A 19,378-nucleotide genomic window follows, 5' to 3' on the forward strand; every position below is an offset into this window, starting at 1 on the left:
TAAGATTTGCCTTGAGTACTTAGTATACCTCTTTGGTATCCTCACCGACTATAGTGTTTATAACTCTTGACTCAACCTTGGAGATCACACTCCAATTTACAAGGTGTACAAGAAAACAATTCTCAGAGAATTGTTGAGATGAAATGAGTACTCTCTAGAAGAGTGTATGATTACAAGTTTAGCACTATTGAACCAATTGATATTTCTCTCTCAAATTGTGTATTATATTACTTTAAAAATGTGTAGAATGAAAGAATATGAACAAGATAGTTTCCAAAATACTCAAAGTTATGAAATAAGGCTTCAATCCATCCATTTATAGATTCCCCAAACCTTAGAAACGTTGGGGAATTAATGGGATGGAGCATTTATGTCAAAACTAGCCGTTTTTTATGTTTTTGAAATATTTGCATCGATGCATAACACTTTGCATCGATGCAAATGTGTCTTTGATGCTGAAATTTGAATTTTCAGCTAGGTTGCATCGATGCAAACATCTTTGCATCGATGCAACAAGTCGTTGCATGCTTTGCATCGATGCAAGATGAGTGTGCATCGATGCAAACCTTAAAGAATGGCTTAAAATCACTTCAAAATGCTTAGGATTGATCTCAAACTTGTTGGAGTCAATTCCTATGCTTTTGTACCTTTGAAAACAAGTTTTTAAACCATTTGGCTAGCATCGAATTGCAAGATGTGCATCAAAACATTTTGTGAGTGTGTGTTGAGAGATTTAGCAATTGGTTCTTAACAAGAAGTTACCTAAGTCCTAAGACACTATACTTGTCTTCAAATGTTGTGGACTTGAGTTTCTTGTTGTTGTTGTGTTGCTTTCAACTCTTCATTCCTCAACGTTGAATGTTGGTTGATCTTTCAATCATGCTTGTTCATTCAAGTTGTTTGTTGGTTTGTCTTTCATGTCGTTTGTTTGGTTTGTCATTCATCAAAACCTACGAATACAAACTTCGCATACAAGCAACATGATTTACAATTTCCCCCTTTTTGATAATGACAAACCAATTTTGAGGATATGTATTTATAAATGATTTTGAAAGTAACAATAATGCACTTTGTTTTATAGAAAGCTTTGGAGAAGACTTCACAAAAAAATTTTGCAGGAGTTCCCCCTAAATATGTGCATTTGTTCTTTTAAAGGGCGTTTATCAAAGAAAACGATTTAGATATCAAAGTTTTTGCTTAGCGGAAGTCTTTTTGAAATCATTGTTTTGCAAACTTATTTCTTCTTTTCAAATCCTCAAACTTCTCTTCCTTTTTCAAAAGTTCAAAACTTCAAATATCCTCAAACTTTTCTTCCCCCTTTTGACATTATCAAAAAGAAGGGAGTTTAAAATGTGTCATAGAAGCATGCATAAAACAATGAATTTTTTTTTTAAGTTTAATTTCTCTATTAATCTCAAGGATGAGATATTCCCCCTTTCAAAAAGAATTTGATTTCCTCTTTTTATATATAATAAGCATGCATAATTCCCCCTAAAATATATCAAGACATGCATATTAACTTAAAATAGGGGTACCAAGCCTATTTTGAGTTATTCACCAAACAAGCATACAAGCATTAATCATTAAACAAAATTATGAAGGAAATATCAAAGTATTTAAACCATAATAGAAATCCTTAACTTGCTAGGAGTTAGTTTAACAATTCATATAATCAAATAAGCATAAAGTAATGAAAAGTGACTTTGCTCAAAAATGGGGTTTTGTTGCTCAAAAATGCCAAATTCACTTGTTTTTGTGTAATTTGGTCGTGTTTGCATCGATGCAATGGTCTTTGCATCGATGCACATAGCACGTCGTGTGCTTTGCATCGATGCAAAGCTTGGTTGCATCGATGCAGCATGCATCATTTTGCCCAAAATCACCAAATTTTCATCCTTTGGTGGTTCTTTCTTCAATCCTTTGAGTTCCAACATGTATATACTCACTTAAACCATTATAAGCTTCAATTTGTTGATCCTCCATTGTTTATAATCTTCAAATTCTTCAATCTACCTCAAGATTAATCACTCATTCATCAACTCAAACTTTTCCAACGCCGATTACTTTGCCGGTGTTGTTGTCTCCATAGATCACGTTTCCTCCGTTTGTAGGCTCTATTGCGGTGAACTTTGATTCATCGCCGGTCATGTGTTTGGAGCATCCACTATCAACATACCAATTTGTATCCTTAGCTCCAACACATACCTACAAAATAATTAAAATTTGGTTTTAGGTACCCAAGTGAATTTGGGTCCTTGATGGTTAGTATGAGCATAATGCCCATAAGGTGCCCATCTCGTATCTTGACTACGAAAGTTTATATGTTTAATTCTAGTAAAGCATACGGGTGCTATATGACCTACTTTATTACAATAATGACATATGACATTTGGATTATGCATCCTATGCATGTTTCTAAATGGTTGCCTAGGTTGTTTCCTAAATGCAACATCTTTTGATCTATATACATTGTGATTATAATTTCTAAATGAAGCATGTTGAGGAGGATGTTTAAAGGCTTCATTCCTTTTAGGCATGCTTACCTTTTGGGCTTGCGGTTGCCTAATAGGAGTTTTAGCATTTTTAAATTTTCCTTTTTCAAAACCCAAGCCTTCCTTATTATGAACATGCTTTTGGTTTTTCAACATTTTATCTAAGTTCTTTGAAGATTCATTGAACTTAGCTAAAGTGTTCTTAAGATTTGTAATTTCATTTTCATGCATTTTACAAGATTTGTATGGATCACTACTTGTGCTACACTTATCTTTTCCAAGATTGATATTCTCGTTTTTCAACATCTCATTTTGTTTTAACTGAGAATGTAATTTCTTATCTATTATATATCTATTATTTTATAATCAAAATGTGCCACACGTCACTCCTTTATTGTAATTGAAATCAAATCTTTTCCTGTAAAATTAAAGAGTTCTTCCCTTCTCCATTTTTCTTTCTCTATTTCTCTCATTCCTTCAACTACTCTATCTATTTTATATATCATTATCAATATCAATGATTCATTACTAATTTGACAATCAAAATGTGCAATATGACATTCTTTAATTGCATTAAAATTAAAATTAAAATTAAAATATTAAAATTAAAATTGAAATATACCTGTTCATACCCTGGCCCAATAATAAAGGCCCAGATCCAAATAAAAAGGCCTAATCCGAAGAACTGAGCCTTGCTAAGCACCGACCTTCATACTAAGAAGTCGGTGTTAAATACAACTTACTCTAAAGAAGTCGAACATGAGATTAGCTGGCAGATAAACACTCATTTAAATGAGCAACCGCCCCTAAAATCTCTCTAACCGCTTCATCAAGTCATATCTTAACCTCCCTAAGATAGAGGGACGGTCAACACCCAAAAAATACGGCACTACTCCAACGGTGGTTATTGGCTCACCACTATAAATACACTGACACCCCTCAGGTATCTCTAAGCCCAATACTCTCTAGACCTGCTAACACCCTTGCTAACTTAGGCATCGGAGTGTCTTTGCAGGTACCACCCCCCATTCACTCACGTATACAAGCCGGAAGGAGGCTCCAGCATGCGAACCAGCTCGGAGACTACCATCCGCGGACGATTGGGCCAACTAGCGCCATCTATTCTATTAATCTCCGGTTACCCACCGTAACATTTGCGCCATTGCCGGGAACCCGAGAGATCATCCATCAATGGCGGACAGATCCCACGAAGAAGGCCATGTGGAGACAGATTCTGAACAAGAGAATCTGGACACAGGCAATAACGATGTGGATTTTACCCTCCACCAGGAAATCGATAACCAACACAGGGAAGGCACCTCCGGAGTAAAAAATCCAAAGGTAAACCCCTCAGAAGGGCGCGAGTCAGAAAAAGAAGGACCGCCCCATGTAACTGAACTCATGGGATTAGTCCACAGCCGCTTGGAGCAATTAGAGCAGGAGCGAGAGCGGCAAAAGGAAACTGAAAAGAACCTAAAAGAGGAGATGGAACGACGAAAAGAGTTAGAAAGAAAACTCTTAAAGCTGGAATCCTCCCTCAAGAGTCGCAACTCCCGTGACGAACAAGAAGAGCCGCTCTTAGGTGAAGAGGATCCTTTCAGCGAGGACATAATGAGGGCAAAAGTTCCGAGAAACTTCAAAAGCCCTGATATGGACCTCTACGATGGAACCACGGATCCAAAGCATCATCTAAGCAACTTCAAAAGTCGGATGTACCTAGCTGATGCTTCCGACGCTACGCAATGCAAAGCCTTCCCGACCACTTTATCGAAAGCAGCGATGAAGTGGTTCGATAGCCTTCCCCCGAGGTTGGTTACTAGCTTTGAAGACCTCTCAAGGAAGTTTTTGATGAGGTTCTCAATCCAGAAAGACAAAGTGAAACATGCACCGAGCCTCCTGGGAATAAAACAGAAGGTCGGAGAATCTTTACGAGCCTATATGGAAAGGTTCAACAAAGCATGTTTGGAGATTCAAGACCTGCCCACAGAGGCAGTCATAATGGGACTAGTCAATGGACCTAGAGAAGGACCCTTCTCGCAGTCCATATCTAAAAGACAACCCGTTTCTTTAAGTGATGTACAGGAAAGAGCTGAAAAGTACATCAATATGGAGGAAAACGCCAAGTTAAGAGACCTGAGTTGGCGACCTGGGCCCCCTCCCTCAACAAAAGAGAGGGAGAGGGAAACCAAGAAAAAGGAAGAACTCGGACTCGAAAGGCCAAGAAAATATCACTCTTATACTCCTCTGAAAGTCTCCATAGTGGATGTATACAGAGAGATTTGCAACACTGAGAGACTGCCACCTCCTAGACCCATTAAAAATAAAAAAGGGGGAAGCCACAGCGATTACTGCGAGTACCATAAAATATATGGTCACTCCACTAACGACTGCTACGACCTCAAGAATGTGATAGAAAAGCTGGCTAGAGAAGGTCGGCTTGATAGATATCTCATAGAAAGGCCGGATAGTCATGGAAAGAGAAAGCGAGATGATATGGATAGAAGAGACCCACCACCGCAGACTCCAGAGAGGCATATCCATATGATCTCAGGAGGGTTTGCGGGAGGGGGACTTACCAAATCCTCTCGCAAAAGACATCTCAAAAGAGTCTACCAGGTCGGGGAGGAGACACCCGACCTTCCCACCATTTCATTCACAAAAGAAGATGGGCAAGGAATAATCCCTGGACACGATGATCCAGTGGTAATAACTATGATCCTAGCAAATGCCCATCTCCACAGAACCCTAGTAGACCAAGAAAGCTCGGCAGACATTCTCTTCAAGCCTGCTTTCGACAAGCTAGGGTTAGATGAGAAAGAGTTAAGAGCCTATCCCGACACCCTATACGGATTAGGGGACACGCCAATAAAACCACTAGGATTTTTGCCCATTCACACCACTTTTGGAAAAGGGAAAAAATCAAAGACTCTGAGCATAGACTTCATAGTCGTTGACGTGGGGTCAGCATATAATGCTTTAATCGGCAGAGCTACCCTTAATCGGCTCGGAGCTGTGGTATCCACTCCCCACCTCTGCATGAAATTCCCGACCTCAGCGGGGATAGCAACGGTAAGGGGAGACCAAAAATTGGCAAGAAAATGCTACAATGAAAGCCTAAATCTGAGAGGAAAGAACAGAAAAGTTCACACAATAGAGCTCGGCGGCGCAAGGGCCAGAGAAGAGTTGCGACCACAACCGGGAGGAAAAACCGAGGAGATACAGGTCGGTAAAGAGGAAGGGAAAAACACTTATATAGGAGCCGACCTAGAGGAAACTCTAAAACAAGGGTTGGCTAAACTCCTAAGAGATAATTCCGACCTCTTCGCCTGGAAGGCCTCTGACATGCCTGGGATTGACCCCGAGCTCATGTCCCACAAGCTCTCGGTTTATCCAGGGTCCCGACCCGTACAACAAAGAAGACGCAAGCTCGGCCCAGAACGAGCCCTAATAGTAGAAGAGCAAGTACAGGCGCTCCTGGAAGCCGGCTTTATCAGAGAGGTCAAGTACCCAACATGGCTAGCCAATGTAGTGCTAGTCAAAAAACAGAATGGCAAATGGAGAATGAGTGTCGACTATACCGACTTAAATAAGGCATGTCCCAAGGACCCTTATCCCCTACCAAGTATTGATACCCTAGTGGATTCCAGCTCGGGGTACCAATACTTATCGTTCATGGACGCCTACTCGGGATATAATCAAATCCCGATGTATGAGCTAGACCAGGAGAAAACATCATTCATCACACCCAGAGCTAATTTCTGCTACGTGGTCATGCCATTCGGATTGAAGAATGCAGGAGCCACATATCAAAGGTTGATGAATAAAGTGTTTTCAGGTTGATGAATAAAGTGTTTTCCCCTCACCTAGGAACCCTAATGGAAGTATACGTCGACGACATGCTGGTAAAAACCAAGAAGGAAATCGACCTCCTATCAGACCTCTCACAAGTCTTTGATACCATGAGGCTACACGGGATGAGATTAAATCCCGCAAAGTGTGCCTTCGCGGTAGAGGCAGGGAAGTTTCTAGGGTTTATGCTAACACAAAGACGGATTGAAGCCAATCCCGATAAGTGTAGAGCCATCCTAGAAATGAAAAGTTCGACTTGTTTGAGAGAAGTCCAACAGCTCAATGGCCGACTTGCAGCCCTCTCTAGATTTCTGGCGGGATCGGCGCTAAAATCCCTTCCACTATTTTCCTTATTAAGAAAGGGATGCCAGTTCAAATGGACTCCTGAATGCGAGGAGGCGTTCCAGGAGTTCAAAAAGTTTTTAAGCCAACCTCCTATCCTAACCCGACCAGTACCGGGGAAAGACCTCGTTCTGTACTTATCCGTAGCAAACAAGGCTGTCTCGTCAGCCCTGATAAAAGAAGACGAGGTCGGACAACATCCAGTCTACTTCATCAGTAAAGTTCTACAAGGCCCTGAACTAAGGTACCACAAACTAGAAAAGTTTGCCTACTCCTTAGTAATAGCCTCACGAAGGCTACGACCTTACTTTCAAGCCCACACAATAAGAGTCTGTACGAACCAACCCATGAAGCAAATCCTTCAAAAAATGGATGTTGCAGGGAGAATGGTTCAATAGGCAATAGAGCTCTCTGAGTTCGACTTAAGATATGAAACTCGGACGGCGATCAAAACTCAATGCCTCGCTGACTTCGTCGCAGAATACACAGGGGATCAGGAGGAAAAACCAACTACATGGGAACTCTACTTTGATGGATCCTCCAACAAAACGGGAAGCGGCGCAGGCATAATATTGGTAGATGAAAGAGGAACCCAGATAGAGGTTTCCTTAAAATTTGAATTTCCGGCTTCAAATAATCAGGCAGAATATGAAGCCTTGATCGCCGGACTAAAGTTGGCAGAAGAAGTCGGTGCTACAAAGGTGATGATATACAGCGACTCACAGGTGGTGACCTCCCAGATAAGTGGAGAATATCAGGCAAAGGACCCAAACATGAAGAGGTACTTGGACAAAACTCTGGAACACCTCGGGCATTTTGCAGAAACCGAGGTTAAACACATAACTCGGGACTTAAACAGCATAGCAGACGCCCTGTCCAAGTTAGCAAGTACCAAACCAGGAGGGAACAACAGAAGCCTAATTCAAGAAATCCTCCAAGAACCCTCAGTAGCAAAAACAGAAGATAAGCAAGAAGTACTTGAGGTAACCGGTTTAAACCTCGGATGGATGAACCCCCTAGTCGAATACATAAAATTCGACATCCTCCCTAAGGAGGAGAAAGAAGCTAAAAAGATCCGAAGGGAAGCACAACACTACACCTTGGTGAGGAATGTCCTCTATAGAAGGGGGATATCAACGCCATTGTTAAAGTGTGTACCGACCTCAAAAGCTCCTGAGGTATTGGAGGAAGTACATAGTGGGATCTGCGGATATCATCTCGGAGTAAGGTCGCTAGCCAGAAAAATAATCCGAGCTGGATTCTACTGGCCGACCTTGCAGAAAGATGCCACAGAATTTGTGAAAGTGTCAACCATGTCAGATGCATGCGAATTTCCACATAGCTCCACCAGAAGAGCTCATCAGTATCACTTCTCCATGGCCTTTTGCAAAATGGGGAATGGATTTGTTAGGTCATTTTCCCCAAGCACCAGGACAAGTCAAATACCTGATCGTGGGAATAGATTACTTCACAAAGTGGATAGAAGCAGAACCATTGGCCACCATCACCGCTCAAAGAAGTCGTAGGTTCCTCTACAAAAATATCATCACAAGATACGGGATACCTTATTCCATTACTACAGATAATGGAACCCAATTCACCGACGCTACCTTCAGAAGCTTAGTAGCCAGTATGAAAATCAAACATCAGTTCACCTCGGTAGAGCACCCACAAGCCAATGGGAAAGCCGAGGTAGCCAACAAAGTCATACTGGCAGGGCTGAAGAAGAGACTGCAGGAAGCAAAAGGAGCTTGGGCTGAAGAGCTCCCTCAGGTGTTATGGGCTTATAGGACCACCCCCCAATCCGCCACAGGAGAAACACCTTTCCGACTAGTTTATGGCGTAGAGGCCATGATACCAATAGAAATCAATGAGCAAAGCCCAAGGGTAATTCTCCATGATGAGGTCGGAAACATACAGGGACACAAAGAGGAGCTCGACTTGCTCCCCGAAGTCCGAGAAGATGCCCAGATAAAGGAAGCAGCATTGAAACAAACGATGACTACAAAGTACAACAAAAAAGTCATTCGGAGAACATTTTCCCCGGATGACTTGGTCCTAATCAGGAATGACATTGGAGTCAACAAATCAGGAGAAGGAAAGCTCGCCGCAAATTGGAAGGGACCATACAAAGTCAATGAAGTTTTAGGAAAAGGTTATTACAAAGTAACCGACCTGAACGGCACTGAGTTACCAAGGTCGTGGCATGCTTGTAATATGAAAAGGTACTACAGTTAAAAGCAAACTCTACTCCCTGATGTACTTTTTTCCCAACTTCATGATTTTTCCCAAAATTAAAGGTTTTTTTCTGGAGAAGGGTTTTTAACGAGACATCATAGTAGAGGCTAAGGGAAAATAGGCTCTCAAAACCCTTAGTAGCAAGTAGGTACCTCCCCAATTAATAAAGATCTTTTTCATCTATAAAATCTCTTATAAAATCCTTTTCATTTTTCTAAGTCTTTCTACGAAACGCGCCGACTTAAGCTCGACAAAACGTGAAAATCCCATGAACCGACCTAGACGGTCGTCAGGATAAAACGACGAGGTACAAGTCGGTGTAAAGAGGTTATATGAGTTGATCGTAAAAAACTCGGGAACAATCTGACTCGTAAGTCGAAATGAGAACCCGAGTAGAAAAGCTCGAAAATACTTCGACCCGTAAATCGGAGCGAAGGACCGAGTAGAAGAAAAACGCATCGCAAAAATAACCTAAGTCATGAGAACTCGCTAAAACAAAGTCGAGTATAGGGGATAACAAAAGGAGATTGGAAAACCTAGGAAAAAGTTTAAAGGCTGTCCCAAAAGCCCTTAAATAAGAAGTTCAGAAAAACAAACAAGCCGAAAGGAAAGGTTTTCAAGAAAAGATCAAGGAGACTTCAGAAAATCAAAAAAAAAAAAAAGCATACACGCATAAGGTAATCTAAACCCTTATCCAAAAAAGGGTATCCATTTATTTTAACTTAAAAAACCCTTATTAAAAAGGGTATTTCTTAATATTTTGTTCACGGCCTGGGAAGGCCAGAAGAAATTGTTCAACCAACACCACCAAAAATAAATAAATAAAGAGTTTAAAAACGGGGGGCCCACAGGCCGAACCCCCAAAATAGTCACAGATCATTTTTTAGGAAGAAGAGTAGACGAATCGCCACCACCGGAGTCAGGAGGAGCGCCACCAGAAGCATCCATGGGAGATGAAGAGATAGGAGGATCTACTGAAGAACTCGGAGCATCTTTGGAACGAGGGGGGACTCAATAATCCTCTGCCCCCGAGTCTTCAACTCTGACTCAGAAACGATTACGGGGGCAGGAGGATCTACAATGACACCATCAATAACAACTTTGTCAGGATGTAAAGGAGAAAGATCCAAGTCGGAAGCAATAACTCTGACTTGCTCCAGAAAGATCCTCCAAGACTCCTCGGCGCCGTCAGCAATAGAGTCCTCCAACTCATCATATGCTTTCCGAGAATTCAACAGATCAGTCTTCACAGACACAAGATCTTTGAATAAGCTTTGATAGCTGGCCTGCGCTGTTTTCCTCAGATCCATCTCCATGTTGCATTGGGCCTGCAAAACCTTCCCTTTCTCCCGAAGGGTATCTCTCTCCTCCCTCAGCTTGGCAATTTCCTTCCTCAACTCTCCCTCATGCTCTTGATATGCACGAATCCTTCCTTCCAGCTCCTCGACCCTCGAGATCATCCCTAAAGAGCTGAGAGGAGACTTCTAAAAAATATCCAAGAGCTTGCCACAGACCCCCGCCGTTTTGAGACTCTCCTCGATCATAGTGGTAAGGTGGCTCCGAACAGACATATCATCCATGCCTATACGAGCATGAGGATAGATATTCTTTCGGACGAACGCAAGAGCATCCGCCTTAACCTCACCAGAAGAACCAGACTCTAAGGTCTTGCGCTTCTTGGGATCATGGGAAGGTCGGACGACGGGGGGCGGCTGAGAGGGAGCTGAAGAAGAAATCACCATGGGATTGGAAAGAGTCCCAACGTTCCGAGGAGGAGGAGGAGGGGAGATAACCCTGGCACCACCAGCCCGAGCGCGAGACTTGGCTTTGGCCTCTTGGACTTTCTGGAAAGATTCTTGAGCGTTTGTCTTTGCCATTTCTGAAAAAGATAAACAATAGCTAAAGAATCAAACAAGTCGGAATGATCAGTTAACAAGTCGGGAATCTAACAGAAAGCTACCTAGCTATGATTGGACAAAGGTCGGAGACCCTTGGAGGAACTTTTTAGTATCCAAATATGGGGCCCTCCCCCACACTTCTCGGAGGAACCCCACAACGGCAGCCTCTACTTCATCCAGGTCATCCAGACAATATTTCTCACAAGGGGAGGCCTCCAGCCAGTATAAGGGAAAGCGAGGAGAAGAGTTATCATCCAGATAAAAGGGGTGATGACCCTCTACAGCTTGCACTTTGAAAAAGAAATTTTTAAAGTCATGAAAAGACTCATCAAAAAGGGTAAAAATCCTCCGACCTTGTATGGCTCGGAAGGAAACCCATTGTTGTTTATTGTTCAGCCCACTAAAAGGCTTGGTCATATGAAAAAGATGGAAAAAGATTTTCAGAGGGGTCGGGAAATCCAGAGCATGGCTAATAAATTGATAAATTTTCAAGAAACCCCAGGAGTTGGGGTGAAGTTGGGTAGGGGCAACCCGACAATGCTGCAAAACAGACACCTCAAAATCTGAAAAGGGTAGAAAGACGCCCAGACGGGTGATCATGCACTCATACATAAAGAAGAAATGGGGAGCCGTTTCATTGGCTCTCCCATGACAAACTCGGTCCTCTGAACCAGGGACAAGCAATTCATACTTAGGCTCATCCTCATCCGAAGTACAGAGCCGGTGGTGGGTGCGAAGATGAGTAATAAACTCCGCATCAACCAACGGCTCCTCCCCCAGAACAGTAACATCGACCCAATCTACGGAGGCCATTTTCTTTCTCTAAGGAAAAATGAGGAAACCTACAAAGGGAAAAAGAAAAGAAAAAATCAAAAACAAAGGTCTCTAGAGAGGAGAAAAAAGAACCAAGCAAAAGTCTACAAACCTACTTATCTCCAAAGTAAAGGCATACGAAAAGGGCGAAAGAAAAAAGAAACTAACCTTTTTTCCGAAAATAAAGGTTAGAAGAAGCAGAAGTCTCCGAAGCACAGGAACGCAGCACGAATGAATGAGGAACAAAGAAAGAAGAAATTTGAAAAATCGCAGAAACGAAACAATGAAAGAGAGGGAAAGTATTTATAAATATGCTAAGGGGCATAATGGTAAAAGCGGGGCAGTCATTAATGAGAATGCACCGTTACCAAAGTCTACGCACATCCCTAACGGACACGACGCTTGATTAGACGTAACTGTCAGAACCAAAAAGACGCGGAAAAGTCACGTCGATTTCAGAAAATCACGTCGGTCCTCCAACAAGTCGACTACGACCCCGAGTAAAATACTCGAACCCAAGTCTTATAAAGACCTTGGGCTCAAGTAGGGGCATTGTTCATACCCTGCCTCAATAATAAAGGCCCAGGTCCAAATAAAAAGGCCTAATCCGAAGAACTGAGCCTTGCTAAGCACCGACCTTCATACTAAGAAGTCGGTGTTAAATACGACTTACTCTAAAGAAGTCGGACATGAGATTAGCTGGCAGATAAACACTCATTTAAATGAGCAACCGCCCCTAAAATCTCTCTAACCGCTTCATCAAGTCATATCTTAACCTCCCTAAGATAGAGGGATGGTTAACACCCAAAAGATACGGCACTACTCCAACGGTGGTTATTGGCTCACCACTATAAATACACTGACACCCCTCAGGTATCTCTAAGCCCAATACTCTCTAGACCTGCTAACACCCTTGCTAACTTAGGCATCGGAGTGTCTTTGCAGGTACCACCCCCCATTCACTCACGTATACAAGCCGGAAGGAGGCTCCAGCGTGCGAACCAGCTTGGAGACTACCATCCGCGGACGATTGGGCCAACTAGCGCCATCTATTCTATTAATCTCCGGTTACCCACCGTAACAATACCTATACTATGTATCATATATTACTATCTAATTTAATAATCAAATGTGTCACATGATACTCTCTTATTAAAATTGAGAGAAATTTTTTTTTCAAAATTAATAAACTCTCTTCCTAAATTCTCTCATCTACCTCTCTCCATTTTTTTATTTATCTCTACTATTTTACTCTATATATAATTTATATTTTATATTAGTAATTTGACAAATTAAAAATATGTCATCCGATATTTTTTATAATAAATTTTTTTTTCCAAAATTAACAAACTCTCACTCTCACTCACACTCTCATTCTTCATCTTTATCTTTCTGTCTCTTTTCTCTCATTTTCTATTTTTTCTATCTTTCTCTTCTACAGAAAATAAAATTAACAAAATAATATAATTTAAATAAAAATATTATTATTATTGTTATTATATACATATTTTTTTAGTTTTTTATTTAGTTTTAAATTTTCACTGCTTATCTTTCTAATTTATATTTTCATTGCTCTTCTTTCAAATATTTATTATATAAAATTTGGAGAGAATACTAATGTTATAATTAAAAGTTAGAATCAAGATTCAATTATTTAAAAAAAATAATTTGAGTTAATTTTATAACTATCAGTATAATTTTTTTATGCTAATATCTAATTATATTTTTATATACATAGAGAGAAAAAATATTATTTTTAAATAGCAAGTATATAAATTAATTATTTTTATTTGTGCAACAGATTTAACAGTTAATACCTAATTAAACATAAAAGTATACACGTTAAATTGTTTTAAATTTTAGATAACGAATGTTAAAATTAATTATTAATAAAAAATTAGACTTTTTCATATAAAAATAATAACTAAAAATTTTATTATTTAATTTTTTATCTATAGATACATACTTTAGTCTTCTTAGCCATAGACTTTTATTAACCTACGACTTTTTTTGTAAAAATAGTTTAATTTTATAAATTTTTTGTACCATGCATAATCTATACTGCCAGAATAAAATGGATCATTGTTTTAAAAATTTTATATTTTCGTAATATTATTAAGGATAAAAATACTAGTTGGCATTAATCATAGACCAAGATATTAACCTATCACTGCCAAAAGCAAAATCTAAGCATAGTTGTAACACTTCTTAGTTAGTTTACTCAATATTAAAGCCAAATTCTATGGTGTCTTTTGTTTGCTGTCTAATTTTTACCTAAATTATTTTTTAGGGGTAAGTACTGTTTTGGTCCCTAAAGTTGAGCGTGAAAATCAAAACCGTCCCTCATCTAATTTTCGATTTAAAATCGTCCTTAACATTTTTTTCATATTAAAATCATCATTTTTAATAAAATTTTGTATGTTATTCCTAAACTATCCCTATTCCTATTTTAATAATAAAAGTTATAAAATAAAATAAAAAATACGTGTTCGCGGGGAGAAGGGGGGAGAAACACGTGGGGGAGAGGAGGGAGAAAAAGGTATACAAAGGGGGAGGGGAGGGGAAGGGAAGGGGGGAGGAGGACGGCGCCAGCGCCAGCGAACGTTGGAGCTGTCGTCGCCGTCGCCGTCGCCGAAAGAAATGAGAGAAAAAAAGGGGGAGAGAAACAGGGAGGAGGGGGGAGAGAAGGGGTCCTCGCCGCCGCCACTCCTCGCCCTCGCGCCGCCGCTGTGCCCTCGCGCCTCGCCCTCCTCGTCGAGCCGTTTCTGCTCCTCCTCCTCGCCCTCGTTGTCGCCGCCTCGCTCTCGTCGTCGCCACCTCCTCTAGAACTCTGATGATGATGATGATGATTTTCTGAGTTGAGTTCTTGTTTTTTTGAGTTTGAGTTTTGGATTTGTTTTTCATTTGAATTCTAGATCTGAGCTCTGGATTCTGATGAGAATAATGATGATGATGTTAATTTTCTGAGTTTTGGTTGGTGTGATGCAGATGGTGATGGAGTGGCAGTGGGTGGGGGGTGGTGTTGGTGTTGGTGTTGGTTGTGGCGGTGATGTTGGTGTTGGTGGTGGTGGTGGAGGTAATTGTGTTGGTAGTGGTGAGGATATTTTTGTCAAAAAAAAAATTAAAAGGACGATTTTTATATAAAAAAAACTTTAAGTACGATTCTAAATCGAAAATTAGATGAGGGACGGTTTCGATTTTCACGCTCAACTTTAGGGACCAAAACAGTACTTACCCCTAACTTTTTATAATAACTTTAAAATATTTAAAGTTTTTTAACTTTTATACTTTTAAATTTAAAATTAATTATTTTACTTATTTTAGTAACTAAACAATACTTTTTAGGCATCATAGCAAACACTCAATATTAAATACAAAAATCTTTTACGACATATCTATAAATCTTTTTTGGTATAGTCATCAAAAACAAGACAAAGAAAATAAACAATGCGATAAAAAAATATCATATTTAATTTCTTATCAACAAATAATATCTTGTACCAAACCAACAAAACCAATAGAGTAAAGTATTGTTTTTGTCCCCAATATTTGAGGTAAATTCTATTTGTGTCCCTAACGTTTAAATCGTCCTATTTGTATCTCTATCGTTTGTTAAAGTGATTCAATGTTATCCTGCCGTCAATTATACATCATGAACGCTTTAGTTTGAGTTTTAAAAACCTCTTTTTAAAGTTAGAATACAAATGTCTGGGATAAAATCAATGATCCACTCTGCAAAATAGCTCATCAAAAATTGAAATTAATTCCTACAACATTTACATAATTCACTTTTCTAAGGACATAATTGAATCTAAACACAGATAGTTGGTATAAAATATTAAAATCGAACACATCCAAGTGAGACATAATTGAAAAAAAATACATCCAAGTGAGAATAATTGAAAAATATAATCTGATTTGTTAGTATAATTGATAGTATGATAACATTGAATCACTTTTATAAACGTTAGAGATACAAATAGGACGATTTAAACATTAGAAACACAAATAAGACTTACCCCAAACGTTGAGGACAAAAACGATACTTTACTCAAACCAATAATAAACACTCAAAATAGCTAGAAAATTAAATCATCAATTGCACATCTTTTAGTTTTCAAAATTGGCCATATGATTTCTCTATCCTCCCACACCTCCTCTTGTTCTCCAAAACACATGCTCCTGAGGTCAATCTTGCTTGCCTTTTCTCCATGTTTCTTTCCTTTTCTTCTCCATGTTTCTTTTCTTTTCTGGCGTGATCTTTGAAGCGCTTTGAAATTATTACTACTCTCTCGTCTATGCCTTCTTCTAATTTTCATAGTGACCCATATCATATCGATATCCTCCCAAACCTCCTCGTCTTCATATTTTACTACTAAGCCAAGTTTGACTATGTTTTCATTCTTCATGGTAGCTTGATGAAACCGGTGCCATTGCTCTACTAAATAGTTGAATTCCCAATTCTTGAGTGCCTTTTCATAAGGTAGTAACAAACAAAACTCATAGTCAATTGTTGATGCACCTGGAATTGGAAGTCTAAAATTCATGATTCTTCCTTGCAACATTTCTATTATTACTTCTCTTTTCGTATCAAGGTTGATACAGTGACGTAGATCTAGAGATTCCAGATGTGGACAACCGTTAAGAATAGCATCCAAACCATCACAATCCAACGTGCTTCCAAGAAGTTGGAGATGGTGTAACTGTGGCATGCTTCGTGCAATAGCATATGCAAATGCATTACCGGCGCGGACGTCAATAGAAGAAATGTAATCATAATAATAAAAAAGTTGGCGGTGGTGGTTGAATTTGAAGGTTTTTAGAAGAGGGCAAGCTTGACCAAAAGATTCTAATAAAGAAATAGGGTGAAAACAGTAGCAATGGGTAATATCAAGCTCCTCAAGCAAAGGAAACTTTTTAGCTAAGTCACATATCACTTTATTTGATATGTGTGCGAGTGTGAAGCACTTCTTAAGCCGTAAACGCCGAAGACGACTTCCACAACTGTATATCAAATCACCAATACAATCATCACATTATTATTAAAATGAATTTTATGATGCCTTGTATATGCCTAATAAAATTTATTATTTTTTATCATTATTTAGATAAGATTTTAAATTTTAAATTTAAAAATATTAAATTAAATTTTTAAGAAAAATAACTTTTAATAAGTACAATTAATAATAATTGTTTTTTTAATCAAATAGGAAGACTTAAACTCGCGATCTCTTAGATGAGTATAAAAAGACTATATCATTTGAACTATATCTCATTGGCAATTAATAATAATTATATTTAGTAAAATAAATTTTATAATTAAATTTTTTATTAGCTCAAATTTTTTAATTTTGATAAATATAAATTAATTTTAAAAACTAATTTTTAAGTATTTTTAAAAACATCTTAACTTTTAACAACTGTACCTATAAACATATAATTTTTTATTTATCGAATATAACACAAAACAAAGTGCTAATAATATCTTGATAACTCTCTAATTAGAATTATATTTTCATATCTTTTATGATAGTTAATGAAATTATTTTATTAAAATTTAACAAAAATGTCTAGTTTAGTTTATTGTTAACTAATATTATTAGACAAACAAAGAGTGATCTTTTGTATAAACTTTAGAGTATATTAAAGGTAAAATCAATCAAAGAGACACAAGCATGCATAAAATCAAATGACAACTCGTAAATAATGCAACTTATTTGGACTAGAAAAAGAAAAAAAATGCAGAAAATTAACAAAAGCCCATGATTTCTATCAAATTAAAACTGCAGTGTCATGAAAGTTAAGATAATCAAATTGCCAAATGAGAATTACATTAAAATTTTATGAAAATTCAAGATTTTCAACTGCCACCATCCCATTTTCTTCTATAAAAAGAAAACTCACTCAAAATTTGAGACATGGAGTTTTTAGTGAAAAATACACTCATAAACGAAAATACATTAGAGAAAAAAGATAGTTAGAGAAAATTAGCGTTTATAATCAACAATCCAACTTCATTTTTCAATAATGTACAATTTTTTTATTATTTGAAAGGGTAAAGTATCGTTTTTGTCTTCGATGTTTGGGATAAGTCTCAAAGTTATCATTAACGTTTAAATTATCCTATTGAAGTCAAAATTGGCTTAATGTTGTCCTGACAAAATTGAGACAATTTTAAAACGTTAGGGACTTAAATAGAACAAGAACGTTCGGGACAAAAATTATACATAGAAATAAATTATAATTTTATCCTTTCAATAATATCAATTTTTTACTTGTTCAATTATTTTTTAATCACATCTAAGTTAATTAGACTTAATCACATTACTTTCATTCTAAATAAATTCATTTTACAAATATTTCATGATGAGTAAAAATATTTAAGAATAAAATTATGATTAGGTGTAATTTATTTAAATGTGATTAAAAATAGTTAAATAAATATATATAGTAAAAAATTGATATTATTGAAAGGATAAAATTAAAATTTATTTCGATGTATCATTTTTGTTTCAAATGTTTTCATCCTATTTAAATTCTTAATGTTACAGATCTCTAATATTGAGTCAATTTTAAAACGTTAAGAATTTAAATAGGACGATTTAAATGTTAAAGATAACTTTAAAACTTACTCCAAATATTGAAAACAAAAAACTACTTTAGTCTTATTTGAAATTAGTAATGCACTTGTTAAAAAGTGTGGGCGTCTAGCAGCTCACTACATTATGCTTTTCTAAAATTGTTTACCAAACCAAGCATAAATATAACACTAACTAATTTGATACTAAATTAAAATATTTGTTTATATATCAAGTGTACGTTAGTCACTTCCAAATTATGAGAATTTTTTTTGAGAATCCATAATCGACAATTTTCCACAATAGAATATGTACATGTATACGTATATATGTATGTAACTACTATGTATAGATGCACTTACGAATTAGCGATGTGGTTGAGGAGATCCTCGGTAGCAAAATAGTCAATACTTATGTCCACCAAGAGACCGCAGCTGCGTTCGATGGTACGGAGGCACAGCGAACTCAATTGGTAGTCCATGAATTTGGGAACCCCGACGATGCGCATGTTGATCACGCGCCACGTGTACGGATCCTTGCAGATGGTCCGCCAAAGCATGCACACTCGCTGGACACTGGTGAGAACCTCTATGGCTCCGAGCTTCTCGAAGATGATAAGAATGAGTTCCACCGGAAGATGGAGCCAGTTCCTACTACTCCTCTCTTCTTGGCGGGGGTGGCGCAATAATGGATTCGTATACCAACTGAATGATGAAGGCGGCGATTCTGGTGCAAACAAGCGGCGTCGGAATTCCGCTTGCGTCTCATAACTCCGACAATGAAGATGCATTTCTCTTTTTCGTGTATCGAGATCATAGGGATTTATTATTCTTCTTTTTCTTCTTTGTTTTGCGAGACTCGAGAGAACAATGCATTTTCAGGACTCTACTTTTCTGCAGCGTCAAAATGCGGATTATTTGCAGGAGCCTACGGTTGCTTATTTAATTATATACACGTCTTTGCTACTTGATGCGCAAGATAGAACAAATAATTAAATAATTGTTAATTTGTTATACACAATTTTAAAAAGATAAAGTATAGGGAGATAATGAGTTTAGTGAACAATGTGAATAATATAGTTAAAAATAAAATAAAATCAGATGATAATTAATTTAATTTATTTCTCATAATTTCGTTTAAATTTTAAAAAAAATAAGGATTTGTAAAT

General features: G+C 37.9%; 1 protein-coding gene across 1 annotated transcript; it reads right to left on the bottom strand.

Moving 5' to 3' along the window:
- Nucleotides 1–15,585: 15,585 nt before the first annotated feature.
- LOC112713120 (putative F-box/LRR-repeat protein 21) lies at nt 15,586–19,111 on the bottom strand. Its single transcript, XM_025765864.3, has 2 exons — nt 18,573–19,111; nt 15,586–16,636 (listed from the first exon to the last, which is right to left on the bottom strand). The coding sequence occupies exons 1-2, from the start codon at nt 18,998–19,000 to the stop codon at nt 15,712–15,714; spliced, it is 1,353 nt and encodes a 450-aa protein (XP_025621649.1). The 5' UTR covers nt 19,001–19,111; the 3' UTR covers nt 15,586–15,711.
- Between the last annotated feature and the right edge of the window lie 267 nt (nt 19,112–19,378).

The sequence above is a fragment of the Arachis hypogaea genome, chromosome 9 (assembly GCF_003086295.3).
Source record: "Arachis hypogaea cultivar Tifrunner chromosome 9, arahy.Tifrunner.gnm2.J5K5, whole genome shotgun sequence".
NCBI lineage: Eukaryota > Viridiplantae > Streptophyta > Magnoliopsida > Fabales > Fabaceae > Arachis > Arachis hypogaea.

Excerpts from the sequence above, each read along its gene's own strand:
- LOC112713120 (XM_025765864.3), bottom strand. The coding sequence starts at position 19,000 with ATGCATCTTCATTGTCGGAGTTATGAGACGCAAGCGGAATTCCGACGC. Across the intron at positions 16,637-18,572 it reads CTCAACCACATCGCTAATTC|TTGTGGAAGTCGTCTTCGGC; the intron begins GTAAGTGCATCT and ends TTTGATATACAG.